The 21192-nt window shown below is 31.5% G+C and overlaps 1 protein-coding gene across 5 annotated transcripts in view; it reads right to left on the bottom strand.

The window, feature by feature from the left end:
- Atg18a (Autophagy-related 18a) overlaps positions 1-20144 on the bottom strand; it is a 91365-nt gene extending 71221 nt beyond the window's left edge. For all 5 annotated transcript variants that reach the window (XM_085826172.1, XM_085826173.1, XM_085826174.1 and 2 more), the window contains exons 1-4: positions 19932-20144; positions 11204-11286; positions 6705-6871; positions 2006-2200 (exon numbers count right to left, since the gene is read on the bottom strand). In XM_085826172.1, coding sequence (XP_085682298.1) covers positions 2006-2200; positions 6705-6871; positions 11204-11286; positions 19932-20002 — 516 coding nt within the window. In that variant the 5' untranslated portion in view covers positions 20003-20144. The remainder of the gene's footprint in view (positions 1-2005; positions 2201-6704; positions 6872-11203; positions 11287-19931) is intronic.
- Positions 20145-21192: the final 1048 nt, after the last annotated feature.

The following is a 21192-nucleotide window of genomic DNA, read 5'->3' as shown; positions in this document are numbered from 1 at the left end:
CTTCTAGGGGAGATCATACTCCACATTGAAGGTGGATATATGTCCCATACCAAACTGACACATGTGATTTGTTCATTTTATACACATGCTAATTTCTATAACATATAATTGTCTGGTAATTTCTTTACATGTTATTTTATACATAATCGTCATTTTTGTATTTTTTCCTTAATTAATGATAACCAGTGTACATTACAATATATGTCATGCAATAAATCACAATATTAAGTTATTTTTCAAAACTGTAAACAGAGTTAAATTTTAACGGGAAGTTTAGTTTAAATTCCCCATAACAGTAGTTAAATCATCTACACAAATGCAGATATCTTGATTCATATTTACCACATCTACAGGGTGAGTCTGAATAAGTGGACAAAACTTTAGGGGGGTGATAGAAGGCAGTTATACAAACAATAATTGTCATAGAATGTATGGTAAGAACACAAACAGCAAGCTGCTAAGTGGCACTATAAATGGTATAAAACGGTCGATCCTCGCCAAGGAACCTAATGGCATTTCCTACCATGGATTGCCAAGAGGATGGCTGGTTATACACACTACGAAATTTCCAGGGCGATGGATTGGTGGAGGTGGTCCCAAAGCTTGGCCACGAAGATCACCAGATTTGTCATGTATGGACTTCTTCCTGTGGGGCCTTATGAAAAGCCTAATCTATGAGTGCCTCGTTGAAATTGATATGGATCTAGTTGCCAGGATCCCCATTCTTGCCAGAGATATAATGCTTGGTGTCTTAGCCAATATGCATCAATCCCTGTCCCGCAGGTGTGAAGCCTGCATTACAGCTGGTGGAAGGTCTTTTGAGCAATTTCTTTGAGCATGTACATTAGCTAAAATCCTTTTAACAAAATGTTTTCTGAAGTATCTCGTCTCATTATTGTATTAATTCTTTAACTGTGACCATGGAAAATTAACCTTTAACTTCTCACCGCTTGCATTCTGACTATAGATTCTATGATGATTGCTGCTCATATAGGTGCCTTCTATCATCTCTTTGTTCAGATTCACTCTGTATAAAATTACAGCACTCTTCAATATGGCAACCAGCTTCTATAGCATAAGAGGATTGCATTAATGCTATTTTCAATAATTTTCATGCTTTGTATGTACAAAACAGTCAGCACAGTAGAGAAATCACAACCCATCTAGACTTTTTCAAAATCTAAATTATTAGGTTGTCTATTTCAACATAGACTGTAGGGTTAAAAAGAAATATATAAATAATATATATATTAAGACTTAAAATAAATTCCTTCCTTGGAAAGCAAACTGACATAATGTTGCCACATTTGTTCAATCTATTTTTGAAAACATAGCACTTGGCTATAGTTAAATGGCATAAACAAATAAATAAAAAATAAATGCCATATATAAGAAACTAAATTCAGAATAAGCAAAGAAGAGCAAACCTAAATACAACATATTACTGCTTAGTTATAAATGCTACCTATAATATTTGCTAATAAATTTTGCTTTTAAAAAATATACACCTTTCTGTTATCTTTTAATATTATTCATACTATGAACAAAAATGTTAAAAACTTACAAATAAATTAACAGCAAACTTAATTCTACTTGGCCTAGAAAATTAGATTCCCCCCCCCCTCTTGAAGTTAAAAAGTAATCAGTCAAGCTTTTATATTGATATATGATTTTTTAAATGCTCAGAGGATAAAAAGAAATTCAAATGTTAGACACCAAATTTACAGTATAAGAAAGATTTGGTATAGAAATAACCCTTTAAAATTGGATAATTTGAGTTCCTATGTATGCAAATATTTCCACAAAGTTGAAAGTCGCATATAATTTCTAAGGTCTTTGTAATCAATATGCGATTTTAAATGCCAAAATATTTCTATAGAAATTCAAGTATTTGACATCAAATTTAAACATTCTCACTTCTAAAAATTTATACTGCATTCCAGGAAATTTTTTACATACTTTCAGTGATTATTATTACCAATATAATCACATAATAATTACTCACCAAATTAAAAGCATCAAAAATTTGTACTTCTCCAATTGAGCTGCTTCCAGGATATGCGAGGTAGTTGTTTTCATTGCTTACTGACAGGACACAAAGCCCTGAAGGATTTGGTGGAGTATCTCGTATTGTGTGCAGCACCTTCATATCTCGAATGTTGTGAATGTAAAGACTCTCCTCCAAGCAAACCACTAACCTCTGCAGATAAAAAGGTATTAAAATTTAATACTCATGTATTATACATAAATTACATTATACATTACTATCATAACATTACAGATTAACATCAATAAATTAAATCAAATAACACAAACAATACTCAATCACATTTTTCAGTCACATCATTTTTAATTTGTATGAAGGCCAGTATGTGCCCAAAAGGTTAAACTAAAGTGCTAAACAGCGCTGCAGTGCTCAACTTCAACCTGGGAGCATGCGTGCTCATTTGAGTTACACGAGTATGAGCTGCGTTTTTTGAAGAAAAAACTATAAATCTTCAGAAAAAGTGTTACATTTATGCCAATAATAAATTGTATCATTAAACTTTAAAAATATTCACATTAATTTTTTTTTTTTATTTCTCCAAATGTTTTTAAGAAATAGAAAATCTTATACATAAGCATAGGGAGAAAAAATAGTATACCTTTACTGTGTACTGATTCTTTATTTTCTTTATTAGCATTATAGAGAAAAAATGCAACAACAAACGTTAGCAGCACAACTCAACAAAGTGTTGTCGAGTTACAAACACAAATATTTTTCACATTCAGCGTAGCGAGTTCTCGTTTTTCTGTACTTTTTCGCTCGACAAACGCTGCACCCCCCCTTTTCCGATAATTTTTTCTTTCCAATAAAGCAATTTATGTCATTCTCACTCTCATTTTCAGAATCTATATCAGTTTTTGAATCAGTATCATGTGAACTAATAATTCATGATCACTTCCATCCTGATTTTCTTCAATACATTCTTCGCCAGTTGATACATCTCATAACTTTTGCAACATTTCTTCCTTGTAAGATAAATTACATGACATGTTTTTTGCTATCTACACTAAAACAAATTAACAATGTGACAGTAATATGAATAGGCATGCTGGGTCTAAAAGACACAATCCAATGAAAATCAAGGCTCTGAATTAAAGCCCCAGCAAAAAACTTCGGAAACATAAAGAGGTCAAGCTCAGATATGACTACACTGGACCTGAACAACTTGCGTGACACAGGCGTGTTTTGAAAAAGATTTGTTTAATCGTGCGGGTACATAGAACCCAGTGCACACACTCGCAGGTTTAACAATTTATCCTTCCTTTACTCCAATATTTCTTTCTTACACCAGTTTTTTATTCCATCATGCCAAAGCATACACGACTTCAGCTGTGTAAGGGAAAGGAATTTCAAAGGGAAAATAAATTGCATCTAGATTTAACTTGTAATAACGTGTATGACCTAAATGAAAAAAGCCTCGTGCAGCCAGCATGTTCGACAGTCAGGAATACTAGCTAAATACCAAGCAAGTGTTTTTCAGTTTTAGCACTTTGGCAAATGATTAGCATTTAATTTTCCTTGAACTTAATAACATTCTTCTTTTCAGAAACCTTATAATATATCCTTAATTCTTCTTTATGCTATAACATAAATCTGAGTATATCGTAAAATTTTTGTGGATTGTAAGCAGCATTTGAAAAACTTTATTTTTATAATTAATTTATAAGGTATTTTTTCCCTCCTTTCTGTTTGCCTTCATGGTGTAATGATTAGCACACTCAGCACATATCCGAGAGGTCCAGGGTTCGAGTCCCGGTGCATAGCTCATTTTTCATATCTCCTGTTCAAAATAACCTAATAACTCTACAGTGGCCCCAGAACTAAAAGGTTCTGAATGATGATTCTTCACCACCAGGATTTGACGATTGGGTCCCCTAATGAACACAAAGAGTATACTACCCATTTAAAACAGGTAGTAAGTATATAAGGTATTTTCTCCCTCCTTTCTGCATGCCTTCTTCATCATGTAATGGTTAGCACATTCGATGCATATCCAAGAGGTCCAGGATTCGAGTCCTGGATATCCGAATATCCGAGTCTCAATTTAAGATGCTGGCAAGAAATTGCATTTTGGGTTGAAAATAATAAAATATTAATACTAATAAAAAATTAAATTTTATGAATAAATGAAAATCAGGAGAAATATGTAGTAAAGTGGGTTGGCTGGAGTTGAAGTCTCGCACCTAAACCAAGAGTGTTTAAAAGTTTGCATTGAAAACTGAATGAAAAACAACTGAAGGAAGAGGTTTCTTAAAAGACTGTAGATAAATCTGCATAATATATGGATGATTAACTGTAGGTTTAAAACAGTTTTGGCACCGGGAAACTGAAAAACTCAATTTTCCAACAATCATGCTTGGAAATTTCTGTCATAATATTACTAGTTTTCTTTAAGATTTCTTATAATACTGCTGCTTTGTAGTAAAGCCTTAAATGTTGATCCAAGACTTCATTTTCCTGAATGATCTGGACATCGCATAAACCAGGGATGAGCAAACAATGGCACGCTGGCCAAGTCCGGCCCACAAGAATGTTTTATCCAGCCCGTGAACAGAATTTTAATTTGCCGGTCCAAGGCAAATTAAAAAAAAATATGTATTTATATATTATATACCATCTCTTTTTATACTTTGCTTAAATATTATTTTTTTCTTCCTTTTTCTCAAAGGGCTGATGATCTTTTTACTTTCTCTATTTTTGTACTAAACACATAAATTGACGGAAATAGCACAGGCAACTCTCAATTGGTTAAATTTCAGTTGGTTTCAATTCAAGTGTAAAAAGTGGAAGTTCTTTGTTAGTTATAGCTGTAGATTGGAGCCAACAAGTGTTATCTCTTTCTCGGGAAGCACATGCATGGGAATCCAATACAGGTGAATTAAACCTCTTAGAAAAAACTTTATCTTAACTTAAAACTTAATAAGAAAACTTAATCTGTTTGCTGGGCAGCTAGCTAAGAACGACTTGTCTCATTTCCCGAGGTTAAATTCAAAACCCTCATAATTCTTAAGCTTTTCTTAAGCTTAAGAATTATGAAGATGGCTTGAAAAAACTTCATTTTGAGTTCGAATGAAAATTTCAAGATTTCAGTGCCATTCAAACAGAATTGAATAATTTTACCATGCCTTTTTCAACGTAAATTGTGAAGCAGTGAGGTCAGATTTGCAGCTTGAATTAATTGAGCTGGTTTATTGCATTGGCAATCTAACAATGATCTCAAGCAGTTTTTTCTAAATATGCCAAAGTTAGAGTTTTATAAATCATTACCGAAAGTAAGTTTCCCAAAATTAATATCTCACGCCCAGAAAATCAGTGCTATGTTTGCTTCATCTTATATATGTCAACAAGTGTCTTCAACTATGAAACTTAGAAATAGTTATTTCAGAAATAGACTGACAGATGAGCATTTAGCCTTATTCCTTAGAATCACTACATCTCACTTCGAAACTCAATATAAGGAACTTTTAAAAATTAAATCACAATTTCATTCATCTCATTAACATTATTCAAATTGTAATATTTGTATACTGTTTTTAAAATTTTAGAAAAAATTATCTTGGCCCGCCAAACTTTTTGTTTTCGATTTTTGGCCCACGACCGAAAAAGTTTGCCCTTCCTTGGCATAAACCTTCGTTTATGAGTTATATCTTAGAAGGTTGTTATTTTCAAAGCAAATACTGTCAGTTTTACACACAATATGCCAAATCTGGTCGGTAATTTTTATCCTTTTTTAAAAAATGACTCTATAGAAACATTAAATTAACTAAAAAGTAAAACTTCAGAAAACAAATGTTCAGTGAAAATTACTTTAACAATCATTAGATCATATTTTACTAATGACAAAAAATCAGATATTGAAAATCTGCACCAGGCTGTTTTTAGATCTTTGTAAAAATTTAAAAATAAATTAACAGTTACTACCTCCCTCGCTCCTTGGAGTGAAAACACTCATTTATGAGAAAAAAATTGTGTCGATTTAAATTTCAACAAAATTCAACTTCAGATATATAATCTATTATCAAGAAAGATATAGTAATAGTTAACATTGGTTTATTGCATTGACTTTTTAGCATAATACACAATTAGGATGCACTCTATACCAAACAAAAAAAAAGTACAAATCTATTGAATTTTTTATTGTTGTAAAAATTAGGACATAATTCTTACAATAACAATATCAAAGTTATATTACAGCCAATTAAAAAAGTGCACTTACATTAAACAATTCTTATTACTGATAAATACAATAATTTTTTGAATACCATTGATACATAAAATTTTTAAATATCCTCTGCTTCCTTCAGAAAACATCACATCACTACTTACTTCTTCGTAATTAAGCATTTAAGTTTCAGATCAGACTGACACTATGGTAACTACAGAAAAAATTGTGGCTTCCTGTGACTGTTTCATTTTTATAGACTTTTTGAAAGTTTCTTATACTTGTAGCTCCTTTTACAAGTTTTTCTTCCCTTCAATCATGAACATGGCTAAAATATATTAATCTAACTTAACTGCAACTACAGATAAAATTTTGAGATCTATTGATATTTACTTTTACACATTAATAGAAATTTGAATAAGACACAGCAGGAGAAACAGTAATTATGACATTAATAATTCTTACATACATAATAATTTTAAAAAAAGGACATACCGCTCTATTGAGCTTCACCGCTAGAATTGTGTTGGAATAGCTGTAATTACAGATTTCAGATCCTTTCTTGAAATGGCACACTTTCAGTTTACGAGGAGCAGATATTGTGACCATGGCAACCAGACTAGATGAGAAAAGTCTTTCAATGATGCGGATGTCATCGGCAGCTACAAAGAATCATATTCTGATATTGATGATTTTAACAGAATGTATTTATATACAGAAATAATTAATATTAGTTACAATAAGCCACTTAAATAATAAATACGATTAAAATTAAAAACTAAAATTTTATGTTCATTCAACACAGACCAAATATAATTAAAAATGATGAATCAAAAGTTATGGCTTCAGTACACCCTATTAGTGAAAGTATCATCACGCCACTATTACTGAAATGAAAACTAGCCATTACTGCAGCAACAAAACAAAACAGTAGGTGTACAAAAAATGATGATTTTTTCAAAAACTTGCTATATCCGATCTCATATAAAGATAATTTGAAATAGAGAAATAAGATATTTGTACATAGTACAATAACTTCCACTTAAATTGATTCTAAAGGCATACTGATTCTAATGATGAGTGACTTGCATTACATTACTCTTGATACGTAGGTTTATCCAAAAAAAAGTTTACAAGCAGAAGCAATCGAAACGTAATAATTGTGGAGCAAATATTTTCACCCAGGGTGGTTGACAGATGGCGCTAGTTGTCCTACAGCAGTTCTACGAGTAAGTAGCGTCAGTACGCAGACACTTAAGAGTGACAATAATGGCACGACGTCTAGAAAAGTGGTCTCGCATAGAGGTGTGAGCCGCAATTCGATTCTTATGGGCCAAGAATGTGGCCGCATCCGAAATTCACAGACAAATCATTGAGGTATATGGGGACAAAGCAATGAGTAGGCAACAGGTAGCGAAATGGTGTCGTTCTTATCAAGTGGGCAGGGAGCATGTGGAAAACCTCAATATGGAAGTGAGCGGCCGTTTAAGTTCTTGAAGGATGGATAGCAACACGGCATGTGTTGAAGAAATCATCCAAAGGGATCAACGAGTAACCGTGCGTGAGACTGTCTCAGAGTTGGACCTGAGTTATGATAATGTTCAGTGTATCGTAACCGATGAGTTGCGATATTCCAAAGTTTGTGCCCGCTGGGTTCCACGTGCATTGTCCGCAGAGCATAAGGCCACTCGAATGATGTGCAGCCTCACATTTCTTCAGTGATACCATTCAGACGCCCAACACCTCATTGATCGCATCATTACCGGTGATGAAACATGGCTTCATCACTTCACCCCCACATCCAAAAGAGCCACAATGGAGTGGAAGCACGCTGGATCACCGACGAGGAAGAAGTTTAAGGTCACACCCTCTGCCGGTAAAGTGATGGCAACCGTTTTCTGGGATACAACTGGTGTTATCCTAATCGACTATTTGGAGTGTGGCCATTAACCATTAAGGCCGATCGTTATTGTGCCACCTTAACGAAATTGCATAAAGCCATCCAACGCAAATGGCCTGGATTACTGAGCAAAGGCGTCATTCTTCTGCATGATAATGCCAGGCCCCATACAGCTCGCCAGACTCAGGAATTGCTGCAAAGGTTCAAGTGGGAGGTCTGGAATCAACTCCCATACAGCCCCGATTTGGCTCCAAGTGACTATTTCATTTTTCCTGCGTTGAAGCGATACTTATCCGGAACACGGTTCACCTCAGATGATGCAGTGAAAACAGCTGCCGAGAAATGGCTCAATGAGCAGGGCCCTGATTACAAAGTTGGTCGAACATTCTGACAAATGCCTAAACAGGTTTGGCGACTATGTGGAAAAGTGAAGGCCAGATGTGTCTCTTGATTCCCATCTGTATCTTGTTTCTATTGTTAATAAATACTTTTTCATTTGCCACGTAAACTTTTTTTTTGGATCACCCCTCGCACATATATATGCTACTGGAAATAGGATCAGTTTGAATACCTAGCAGACATCAGACCACACAACATATATATGTTGTAGGCTTATGATTTAATACAAATAATACCCTAAGCCTTCATTTTACCTAACTTTCCAAGACAATGTTTCTTAATCTGCAATCTATTACTAGCAGATTGAAGATTAGAAAAGAATAATGAGAAATTTTTTTATATACAATGGGATAACTACTGTACAACTAACTGTATAGTAGTTTCAACAAAGATAACACACACACATGACTGTTAATATGGGGGACCACTGCATTTTTGCTGCATATTTAAGAAATAAATTCCTTTCTAGGGAAAGAAATTTACATCACTATACTGTGTTTAATTTATTTTTAGAAAATAATCATTTCTTATATCAAAGCAGTTACTCAGAGGTTTACAATAATAAAAATCTGATGTGCACACCACAACTTCTTTGTACGGAATATTAAATTACATGCACTTCAATGAATTTAATTTGAACTTATTTCCTTGAATGAGAAATATATTTCTCATTCAGTCCTCACTTTGCAACAAGGCAAAAATACATAAAACCTCAAAATATACAACAATTTTTACAATTAAAACTAGAGTTTCTATGCAAAAACAAGCAATTTGGCTAATAGGCAAAAAGACAGATTTTCCGCTTCACAAAACTAAAAGTTACCTTTGGTTTCACTCGGCAAAAAGACACTGAAGATGCAGAAACTGAATTCACTATTATGCTAAGTTTCAAATATAAACAAATATAGCTGCTATGGAAAAAAAAATTAGACTTAGTAGCACTTAAACAATTTTTAAATTGTTGATAATTCTACAACTGTTGCATGCAGATTAACTAAAGGCATAAAAACCTTAACTGGTAATAAGAACAACATAATCCAATCATTTTTAAAGCAAAAAAATGCACAATTTACCAAAATATAAGGAAAAAACTGAGCTTACAGAGGCGAGTAACAGAGAGGGTACATATATATGTATATATTTACATACTTTTGGTGTGGCCGATTGCAACAAAAAACAGAGGTGCACAATTACATGTTATAGCAGTCCTATATACAAAATTTCAACGTTCTGAGGCTACTCATTTTACAGTTATGCCAGATATGCGCATACATACGTACATATATACAGACGTCATGAAAAAATCTCTTCTGAAATCTCTTTTTGTAACCCGTTTTGGGGAAAAGAATCCTTCATTCTGTCCTTAGATACAGATGTCATGCAAAAATATCATTAAATTGCATTCAATAGTGGTCAAAATGGATATGTTCGTTGAAATGCAGTACCCAAAAATTTACACGATTTAATAATATTCTTTTTTACAATATGTAACTGCATTTACTTTGTTTTTAATACATGTTTTTGCCATATATTACAGGACAATTTACATGTTTTTTTCCCTTTTATCTAAATTAATTTAACAGCCTCTTCAAAATAAAATTGCGTACTGAGCTATATTATCTTTTTCTAACACTTTAACCCGCCTAAAAAGTTTTAAAATCTACAACTATCTTAGTTTAAAAGTAATTTAGTACATCAATGATAATAATTAGAACATTTATTCACATTCATTTTTTTAAATGTGTAAATTCTTTTTTCCTTATAGATATATAATCCTGCATTAATTCAATTTCAAATCATGAAATTAAGAAAGGCAGGAAAGGAATAAGTAAATATAGTACATCTTTTTTCTTTTTTTAAATAGATTTATAAAATGAGAGATGTTCTAAATCAGTTTTTCTCAAACTGTGGCTCTAGAAACCTGCCCTTGTGGTCCTCCCAAGTTTCCAAACATATCCTGGTATTAGTAAACAAAATTAACAAGATTTTATATCATTTCTTTGTACTGACATGTAGGAAAGTACACTGGCATATATTTCTCATGAACTTGATGAACTCAAAACTCAGTATATTCTCAAAATTAAATGAACTAAATCTCTGTCAACTAGGTAATTCTTTGACTCTCTTCAATATGCATGAGAAATTAAAGCAGTGTGAGATACAGCTTGGGTTGAGTAAAACAGATAATTTTTCACCATTTTCAACTTTAGAATATTTTTTTATCAGAAAATTACATCATTATTGGAAACTGAATGACATTTGTTCGCATTTCAAAACTTTTGTAATCTGAAACTAATTTTTCAGGTGATAAATATGATGAATTTTCTTGGGTTCCTGATCTTTTGCATTATAATTTTGAAAATAACAAACTGTCTTTAATGAAAGAGAACAGTTAATTTAAACTCTCTAATGATACCAGACTTAAAATGAAATTTCAAGAAGGTATGGTTAATTTCTGGACCACATTATTAGTGAAAACAGTGAACAATACAGTGAAAACTTACAATGGTGCTTTAAATAATTCATTTTGCTTCCATGTATTTATAATTTATAAAAGTGGTCTCCACTACAAGAGAGTTTGAGAAACACCAGTCTAAATAAAAACATAGGTTTTCATGCAGAAACCTACACATAAAAATATCTGAGAAGTGAATAGGGAAGGATTAAATAAAAATAATGATAATTATATCCTCACTGTTTTCATGGATTATTTCCAGTTCATCCACTTTATTGAAAGAGTAAAGCTTAAATCCTTTTTTAGAACCAATGGCTAGAGACCTGCAATAAAAAATGCTAACATTATATCAAAATCCATATTTTAAACAATAAATAGAGAAACAATGAAATTATAAATAGTTTAATTTTAAAAAAAGAAAGAAACAAAAAAGAAAAGTGGTCATGCTGCAATTTTAAAAATGGAATCAAGCTCCATCTAATATTCTTTCTTTCATAAAATTTACTCATAGTAACCAATGCTAATTACTTGTCTTTCTGCTGGCCTCAAATATCTCAATTCAAGAGTAAAACCTTAGTAATATTACATGGTTATGGTTTTAATACTTGATTGTAGTAAATTTTCATCACCAGCTACAACGGTGGTGCCATGCTAAGCTGCCTAGGTAAGAATCAGAAGCATTACCTTTTCTGTTGGCAAGTACAGAAACACAGACTTTTGTGTTTATGAATACGTCCATATCATGACCTTTTTGTCACTGAGCAAAACTTTTACACTATCTTGCCCATAACCCAGCAAGATATCTGAAAGTACCTCTGTAGCATGAGTGAGCTTGTTGCCTTGAAAAGCCCCGAGTCTGAATGATTTGGAAAGCATATGCGGATGAATGAATATAACATACAAGGTGTCTTGGTGCTCTAAAATGTATCAAGAAGCATAGCTTCCTTGCAGTAGTTCATGTACATTAACAGTAATTTGTAATAATCCACTCTGTATAATTTCATGACAGATAATGGTGGTCGCACTTTCTGTCGATAAAAGTGGGAGAGCACAACAGTTTACATCAGGAATTACACTATGGAAACATCAATTATCTGAATGATTAGTAATCCAAACTTGTTGAACAGATGTTGGCAAAGATTCCAGGCAATTTTGAAATACAGAAGTAAAAAGCAAGCTTTTTCTTGGCAGATGTCAGCAAAAATTAGCACCCAGTTTTGAAATGCAGATGTTAAAAGAAAAATTTTTGATATCTACCAATTATTTTCACCTAGCACTTAATGATTCAGTTCCCAATTATCTGCAACTTGATCCATGATCCTGTATTAAACTATCTTGAAGTTCTTCTCTTATTATTATGATTTATTATTTTTATTCTCAGTATTTTAAAGTTTGGCTTGGATGGGGAAAAAAATATTTTATGAATTTATTATTGCTAATTATAACATCTGTACACAAAGATCTTTTAGGTAATTTTACGGTGATTTTACAAGGTATTCCCCTCATCAGGTTTTTGAAATATGTGAAATCGCTCAATTTTTTAATCTTTTTTATAACAAAATTAAGAAAATTTGAACAAATTTATTCGAATTTCAGGTACTTGCATATTAGCATAAACAGCTTAGTTCACGAAAAAAGTCACGAAATTTTCAGAATACACATTCACCACGACATTTGGATTTATTTTTTTTTTAATTCCAAGTTTTAACATTTTTTATAGACATATCGTGACTTTTTTTTTTTCTAAATTCCCTTTTAAAAGTTGCACTTGTGGGATTTACCTGCAAGAAGCTGCAGTAAAACTGCTACAGAAGTATAGTATCTATGTAGAAACACAGTACATTGTTAAAGGCAAAACTACTTTGAACCTATCTTAAAGTGATTCTTATGAACTTGTTACCAAAGAAAGAAACAAAATACTGCTTGAAAATAGGTTATTGACTGATTTTCTGGACAAAAAAACAAATCAAGATGTAATTATTGTGTAATAGTAATATCTATATAAATAATTTTTTACAATTTAGAAGTCTGTAATTGTAAAATGTATACCCTATTTATTATTAAAAAAAAAGATAAAAAGAAATATTTTAATTTACAAATGATCTTAAATTCAAAGATCCTGTCTTGTGAAAATTTTCATTTTTATTTAGAAGGTAATTAAACATGGCTAACAATAGTTGATCTTTAGAAAAACACGTGATACATGAGAAATAAGAAATACACTTAATTTCTTTTAAGTAAACTTGTTGTTAGAAAGGAAATGTTTTTAATTTATTAAAAATAAAAATGCTGTTTCCTAGTTTCTTTTATAAAGTCATAATCCCCAGTATACCTCAAACCTAGTTAACAGGTATCAATTGTGCACAGAAAGATGAAACAGCATGTTAGCTTTTATTTATAACGAAATCAATCTGTAAGAAATTATAATGTTCTTTATAATGAAAAAATACAGAAAATGTAAGTATTACTAATTTTGGGTAACAATTTTCTCCCTGCTCATTTTGATGAATTAACACAAAAAAATATTGAAAATAAATAAATAATGATATCAGAAATAAATGGTTTTCTTGAAATAGTTTTATGAAAGTATATTTTAATTTTACTCATTTATGAGAACTGACGTTGTATTATGTTCTAGAAAAATAACCAAAGATAATTTAAGAAAAACTAGTAGTTTCAATGAGAAGTGATAAAACTTTTAATATAAATAATCATACATGACAAACAGAAATTGATATAAATAAATGCGAGGAAAGCCAGGGATTAAGTCTACAAAATGCTTGAAATATTGAAAATAGATTGTTTACATTCTGCAAAACTTCATGAAAATGCAGATGATGTAATAGTTAGTGTGTTACAAAATTATCACATCTTGAAAATTATATGCAGAGAGCATTATCAAGCCAAGAGCACCAAGAGTATTATCAAAGTTTCATAGGTTCAATCCTTCTCTTTTCATAAATTAATTTCTTCAGATTTCACAAACACTCATTTAAAAATCATAGAACTTTTCCAATCCAAGATACAGCCCCACATGTGAACAGAAAACTTGTCTGGATTAATTCTATGTACCTGACAGTCACAGGGTCTTACTTAAGTCTCGATTTTTCCAAGGACTGGATTTTAAATAATTATATAAGAATAAATTTTCATACAGTACTTAAAATTGTATTCATTTTTCCTTTATTTTTATTATTATATGTTTTAAAATATAAAATTAAGAACAGACCCAATCAAAAGGAATGATTTCTTTCATGGCTGAAAGAAAATTAATTTCGTAATTCTACATTTATATACTAGACATAAATTGAAAATTTTAATGCTGTTTTTAATATATTTTTTTAAAGACACAGCATAAGATAAAAATAAAAGTATAAACTTAAACAATACTTTCAACCTAAAGACTCTGGCAGAAGGAATTCACGGTATTACAATTTCTTCTTTGCATGAATTTACTGTATTATAATTCATAGTGTAGAGACATTAGGTTATTTCAAAGCAGGAGAGATGAAAAATGAGCAATGCCTTCACCAGGACTCGAACCACTGACCTCTCGAATATGCGTCAAGCATGCTGACCACTACACCATGAAGGCATGCTAAGAAGGCAGGAGAAATACCTTATATACTCCTCCTTTTAAAGGGCAACTGGGAATTAGGGGACCCAATCACCAAATCCTGGTAGTAGAGGATCATTATCCACCACCTTTTTTAGTTCGGGCGGCACTATAGAGACATTAGGTAATTTCGAAGCAGGAGAGATGAAAAATGAGCAATGCCCTTGCCAGGACTCAAAACCGGGCCTCTTGAATATGCGTCGAGCGTGCTGACCACTATACCACAAAGGCATGCTAAGAAAGCGGGGAAAAATACCTTATAATAGATTCATAATTTCCATAATGGTTTTTACAAATTTTAAATTATCGATACTTTAAATAAAACATTTTAGCAGATGAATTTACATGTGTACTACTTTTTTATGCAGATCATCTTATTTCTAAACATATATATTCCATGAGAAAATAATTAACACTCCCCTCCACCACCTCTTAGCATTTTTAGCCTTATGGTTTGGCTTTCAATTTCCCTGAATTCACAGAATGACTAAAGTGACCAGTTCTAGGATAGTGATCTTTCACATACATTTCAAGGCCACTTTTTCACCCCTTCAAGGTCATCCATCCTCTCCTTGTATGAAAAAGGGAGATGAAGTGGACATCTCTTTGCCTACTCCCCCCCCCATATGTGTTTATGCAGCTTTTCAAAGTGATTTTCTCCCAAAGGATTTTGTTTGAGCGACTAGTTTCAGTTAAAAGATTTCACATTTAGACTAAATATTGAGAGAATACTGCAAAAGATATGGCAGACTGTTTTGTGAAATAAATGTTTGTGGAAAAACTTATTAATGAGTTATGTTACATATACAAGAACAAAAAGTTAAAAGTATCATATGAATTTTAAACATCTTTGCTCCCTACATTTCCATTACAAATTTTCTAACTTCTTAAAGAAAACAAATTTTAATAAGTGTACTTATAAATAATTCTATTTTAAATAAAAGAATTATATTTTAAATAAATGTATCCTTTCCTCAAACTCATTCTAATATACGGAAGAATTAAAATTTAAAAAAAAATCTTTTTTGAAAAAATAACAGGAAAGATTTGTAAATATTAATTTTACTGTAACTGGAAGATTCAAATTGCATTTTTCATGTCTTGAAAATGCGACTTAAGATATATATATTAGTTTTATATATAGCACTAAGATATATATATTAGTTTTATATATAACATGGCATTCTGACACAAAATCAGACCTTTTTCTGAAATGACATATTAATTTTTTTTCCATATCTCAATCCTACATGTTATACCAAAATGCCCAGTTTCATAAAAGCCCAGATACTTTTTAAAAAATTAGGTCTCAGAATTTTAGCTCCCTCCTAATGCTAATTAAATTTGGTATATATTTATTAATATCTCTTTTTTTTTTTGCTAAACTTGTTCGATTCAGTCTTTAAGAATTCAAAATTTAGGTTGAATCCAACTAAAATTCACACATTTTTTATTTGCTTTTAAAATTTGCATTCTTAAATAATTTTTATATATTTTTTGAAAAAATTTTGTATCATACCCTATAAAATTTTGGCAACTGTCTTAAAGAAGATATATTTTTAGGAATGTTTGCAAAAATGTAGGAGTTTTTTGTTCAAAATTTCTCAAAATATATATAAATTCATACACTGTGAGCATTTTGAAATCTGGCATACTTTTTATAAGTTATATAAGTTTTTATAAGTTATAATAATGTCAAATGTCCTTTACACACTTTGTTACAATCTTCAATCAACTGCAACTTTGAAGCTTAAATTTCCAAATAAACTTTTAGGGAGAATCATTCTTGTGGAATTTCTTAATTTAAATTTGATTTACAATGCCTAATAAATATTTGTTAATAATATATGAAAAGGCTGTTTTTAAAATTTATGCAAAGAATATTAATTCAAAAGTTGAAAGACTTTTTTTTTTTTTTTTTTTTTTTTTTTTTGTTGTTGTTGTTGTTGTTGTTGCTTTCATAAGTGTAAATTTTTACCTTTGCTATTTTATCACCGGCTACTTAACTTCATTTTACGCACAATGAAATTTATTTTGCCGATTTCAAAATTATGCATAATATATGTATTCAATACTTCTACATACATCAAATAATATGTAAAAGTGTATAATTAAAACATGCTGTCTTCTGCTACAGAAATGTTTAACAGCAGTAAAATTTACTAGCATATAAAATTTGTTTTTCTTCTTTTGTATGCATAGTAAAGGCAACAAATAAAAATTATTTAAAAAAAAAAATTTTTTTTTGGCCCTTTTGTGATCTGCATAATAAATTCCTTAAACAAATTACTGTCTGTTTTAAAAGACCTCTAATTATCATAATAGATATTTTTTTTAAAGCAAAATATATTTTTATGTAAACATTTAAAATAAACACGTTTAATAGTCAAATTGTGATTTGCCCCAAGACCTGAATTTTAATCATTATGCTAGTAGTCATTATACAGTCATTATACACCGAGTTTCTGATCATTACACAGTGAATTTCTGACACATAAATTAGGTTGGTTGGTTATTAAATACAGCAAAGCATATCAAGACTATATGCGTAATGGAATTAATGCCTTCATGGAGGATTTTTCTAAGGAAAAGCTGCTCATATTCATGATACACATGGGGTAGATCCCGAAAACCATATAGCTCATTCACATAGGCTGGTTTCTGGTACAAAATACAGGAGTCTTTAACTGCTCAGCCACTAGTGGAAACACTTATAACAGCCAGGTTATTAGATTTGTAAAGTACCTTATGTTAATTAGCCAATTATTGTAATTTAAGTATTTACTATAACTTCTTCCCACGTTCCTCAACAGAATGCAATAAGGTAGGGGTTTTGAATCTTTTCTTGAGAGAGCTTCTGACAATCATGTTGTACTGTTAGTATTTTTAGCTAGATCTGTTTAAAAATTATGCTCCAGATTTAGCATCCTTAGTAGCCTATGGTTTACATACATGCTGGTAAAATATACAAGCTAGAGTATTCTATTTAATGGGGGCCCACCAGCGACCGAGCGGTAAAGTCGCTGAACACTGGTAGTTCAGTCCGAGGTTCGAATCCCGCGAACAGGCTGGCTGCATGGGCGTTTTCATGGTTTTCCCCATGTGTAACGTGTATACGAGCCAGTTCCCCTTAGGAAGTCCTCCACAAAGGCATCCCTCCCCTTAGGCAGATAGCCCTAGTGTGCTTTGCCATAATTAAATACACACACACACCTATTTAATGGGTCATCTTATGTCTGGTCTGTTGATTTAAAATATCCACATGTTATGGAAATTTCATCAGTACCACAAATTGTGCCTTTATGTTCAAACTGAGAGTAAAATAATAAAGGTTATCCAAACTTCTCTATCTTGCAAGTTGTTCAAGACACAACTATATTCCACTATCTGTCTAGAACGGTCTGCTGGATTTTAACTCTAGTTTCCAGTTATAATAAAGATTCTAATTTACCATTTGATATGCCAATATTTTAAGTATTATTATATTCTCAGGCACAAACAACACAGTTTTGTTAATGCATTAATTTTAAATTACTACGCTGTAGTGAAAATCAACATCCTGTTACATTTGCTATTATATTCACTTGATGTTCTTGGAAACTAAGCTAAAGATAGGAGATAGATTGAAAGTAGTATTATATGTTATAAAAATAAGCTGGCTCCCACACTTTACTGGCACATATTTAAAGCATCAGATAGCAAGAATGCTAAAGTTAGAATACAATTTTTAAACAGAGCTTGTTAAAAATATTAAAAGCAAGATGTGGTTATCAGAAGTTCTCTCAGCTAAAGATTCAAAACCCTCAGTTTAAATATATACGAAACCACAAGGAACACAAGGAGTGCCACAGGAAACAAACTATTTCAAAAGTGAATATTACCATATAGCAAATACAAAAAGGGACAATGACTGCAGATATATTTGTAGACAGTTTCAAAATCATTAAGGAATTAAGGTTTTCTTGACACAATAAGTGACATTAAAAACAAAAAAATATCAGGTTTCAAGGAAAGTTTTATGCCACCACAAGTATCGCCTACGTAAATGTTTCACATTGACATGTTTAACCATATTTTGTCCAACGGTTTTTGACATTTACAAGGAAGAGACTTGCTTTAGAATACTGTGTTGTGAAATCTGTAAAAAAATATCCTTACCATTAAGTACGAGATGTCTGAAATGGAACTATCAGGCTACCAGATTAGAATCATCATTTACTTCCAGTTCTGTTGCAAAAAGTCAGCTACACAATGTCACCAAATCATGTGTACAGCTTTAGGTACAAATGTATGATTACATTAAATGACATATATAAGCAAGCTTCAGTTGATTTAATACATAACAGCAAGGTAAGTTTACACAGTGTTGGAAGCCGGGGCTTACATGGTACATCATTTCTATGGCACAGCATGATACTACCTAAATTCCAGCCATTAAAAAGGAATAAGATCATAAATAGTTCACATAATTAAAAGATTTACTTTCATCAGTTTTGTTGCAATTCAACAATGCATAATTAATATACTGAAAGTACATATAATTGCATTAGAACAATATTGTTATGTGTTTATTTCTACATTGACATTGTAATTAAACAACTAGATGCTTTTCATTACACAGCTGCAAGAAATTGCTGAGAACTTATGTTTTAACAATCATTTTTAATTGTTTAAATTATTATCAACACAAAATTTAATTTTATGCTTATGCACCCCTTCTGATCAAAAATTTCAAACGTACAAAAACGTAAAAGAAAAAATAATATCCTAATTCTTGGAGAAGAGTAATTTTAAAAGCAACCAAATTATCTCTTAGAAAATCTTTTATAGCCCACTGCCTTTGTCTGCAAAACTACTTTTCTTTCTATATCTCGAAACAACTAAACCCACATATACGAGAAGAATGACATAAGCGGTAATGAAAATCTACCGTTAACTTCCTCTATCACTTGTCAGATCCTGTATATCCAGCCATTTCAAGGTTGGAACACACCCAAATACACAGTTTGTAATCAGTTACAAGAAAAGTATCCTTGGCTTAGTTGAAGAATAAAAAATTTCATCGCTCCAGACACCTTGACTCCGTAGATCCCCTTATTAAGTATAGCAACATTACCCCTCTATCACTTAAGGACGCAACATTAGGAGTGATTCACAGAAAGAAATACACAAACAGTAGAATTTTTAACAACAACAAATATCAGAAAATGGCACAAATAAAAAACGCATGCGGAAATTCTAGCCTAGATGTACTACAAAGAAACCTTTACATGCATGTCAAATGGCAAAACACAGTGACGAAATGATGTTTTGTAAATAACCCTACCATAGTTGTTTTGATAGCTAACTTACGTGCAATCTTGGTTGAAATTGGCGAATAAAACATCAGCAGAAATTTCATCTGTTGGCTCTAGAAGATTCATTTTGAATTTTTACACAACAAAGAAACTTCAGAATACTGCAGATGGTAATAAGGAATAAATTTGAATAGTATAAAGGAACATCAAATCCAGCGTCTCTTAACTTCGCAGTCCTGCCATTACATCAGCTGTCTTTCTTGTCTTGTTTGGTTCTGTGTTGTACCAAGACACGCATGCCCAGCTATCACTAGCGAAGAAGGGAGCCCATAAGTTTCTTTTTATCGCCCAAGAGATGTATTTCAATTTCGCGCAATAAAACTTTTGTCGCCAAATTGCTGAATCAAGATTTCAAACGCGAACGTGCATGAAAAGTTGCGCATAGCAGTAAATAACTTGTTACATAATTTTTATTTCTTTTTGACAATTTAAAAACAACAAAACTCTAATTCTGCGAATTACATGTATGAGAAATTCCAGTTTTCCGTATCATTTAGATTTTCTGGTTCGAGTTCATTAGTTTAAAATTTTTATTATAACATATAATGCACTAATTCACATATTTAAGATTAAGAGGCAAAAAAATCAACCTCAGGTTCGCATAGATTTTGAATAAAGTTCTATCGATTTATTGAAAATCTACTTTAGCTTAAGTTAGCTTTTATGCGCCATGTTTCTTTATTTAATTTACATAGTTTAAAGAAGATATTAAATTGATTTTGATTGATGAATATGGCATGCAACTTGACCTGCAATATTTGGCAAGCTTGCAAATTAAAAGACCTCCACGGGGCATCCCTCCCTTTCCGTGTATCCGTGTAGTGCCTAAGGGCGGAGCAACGTAATAAGTAAAAAAAAAAAAAAAAAAAGCTTGCAAATTATATAAATGTTAGTTGAAAAGAACTTTAATTAATAATTAGAAAGTTTTTTAATTGTCTAAATTAAAGTATAGATTATATTAAAAAAATAAAAAAAATTCTGTTCAGTTTTTAGTGTCTACAAAAATTACTTTATTATTTCATTTTAGTTAAAACAGAATTACATTATGTATTTAGGCAACGAGTTTCTCACTTTGTTTTACGAAAAGAAATGTTTTTATTAGCAATTTTTGTTATTTATCTTTGTAAAATAAAGTACAATAAAGAAAAAAAATATGAGTTCTTCACTTGCATTACAAGAAACAGGACTCGAGAATAAAGACACTTGACAATAAAGACTTGACAATAAAGAGAGAAAACTTGAGAATAGAGACAACC

Source organism: Stegodyphus dumicola, chromosome 11 (assembly GCF_044657685.1).
Source record: "Stegodyphus dumicola isolate Sdum_Otavi_A_Nest chromosome 11, ASM4465768v1".
NCBI classification, from domain to species: Eukaryota; Metazoa; Arthropoda; class Arachnida; order Araneae; family Eresidae; genus Stegodyphus; species Stegodyphus dumicola.
Note: the sequence above shows the minus strand (reverse complement) of the source record. Positions and strands in the feature narration are given on the sequence as shown.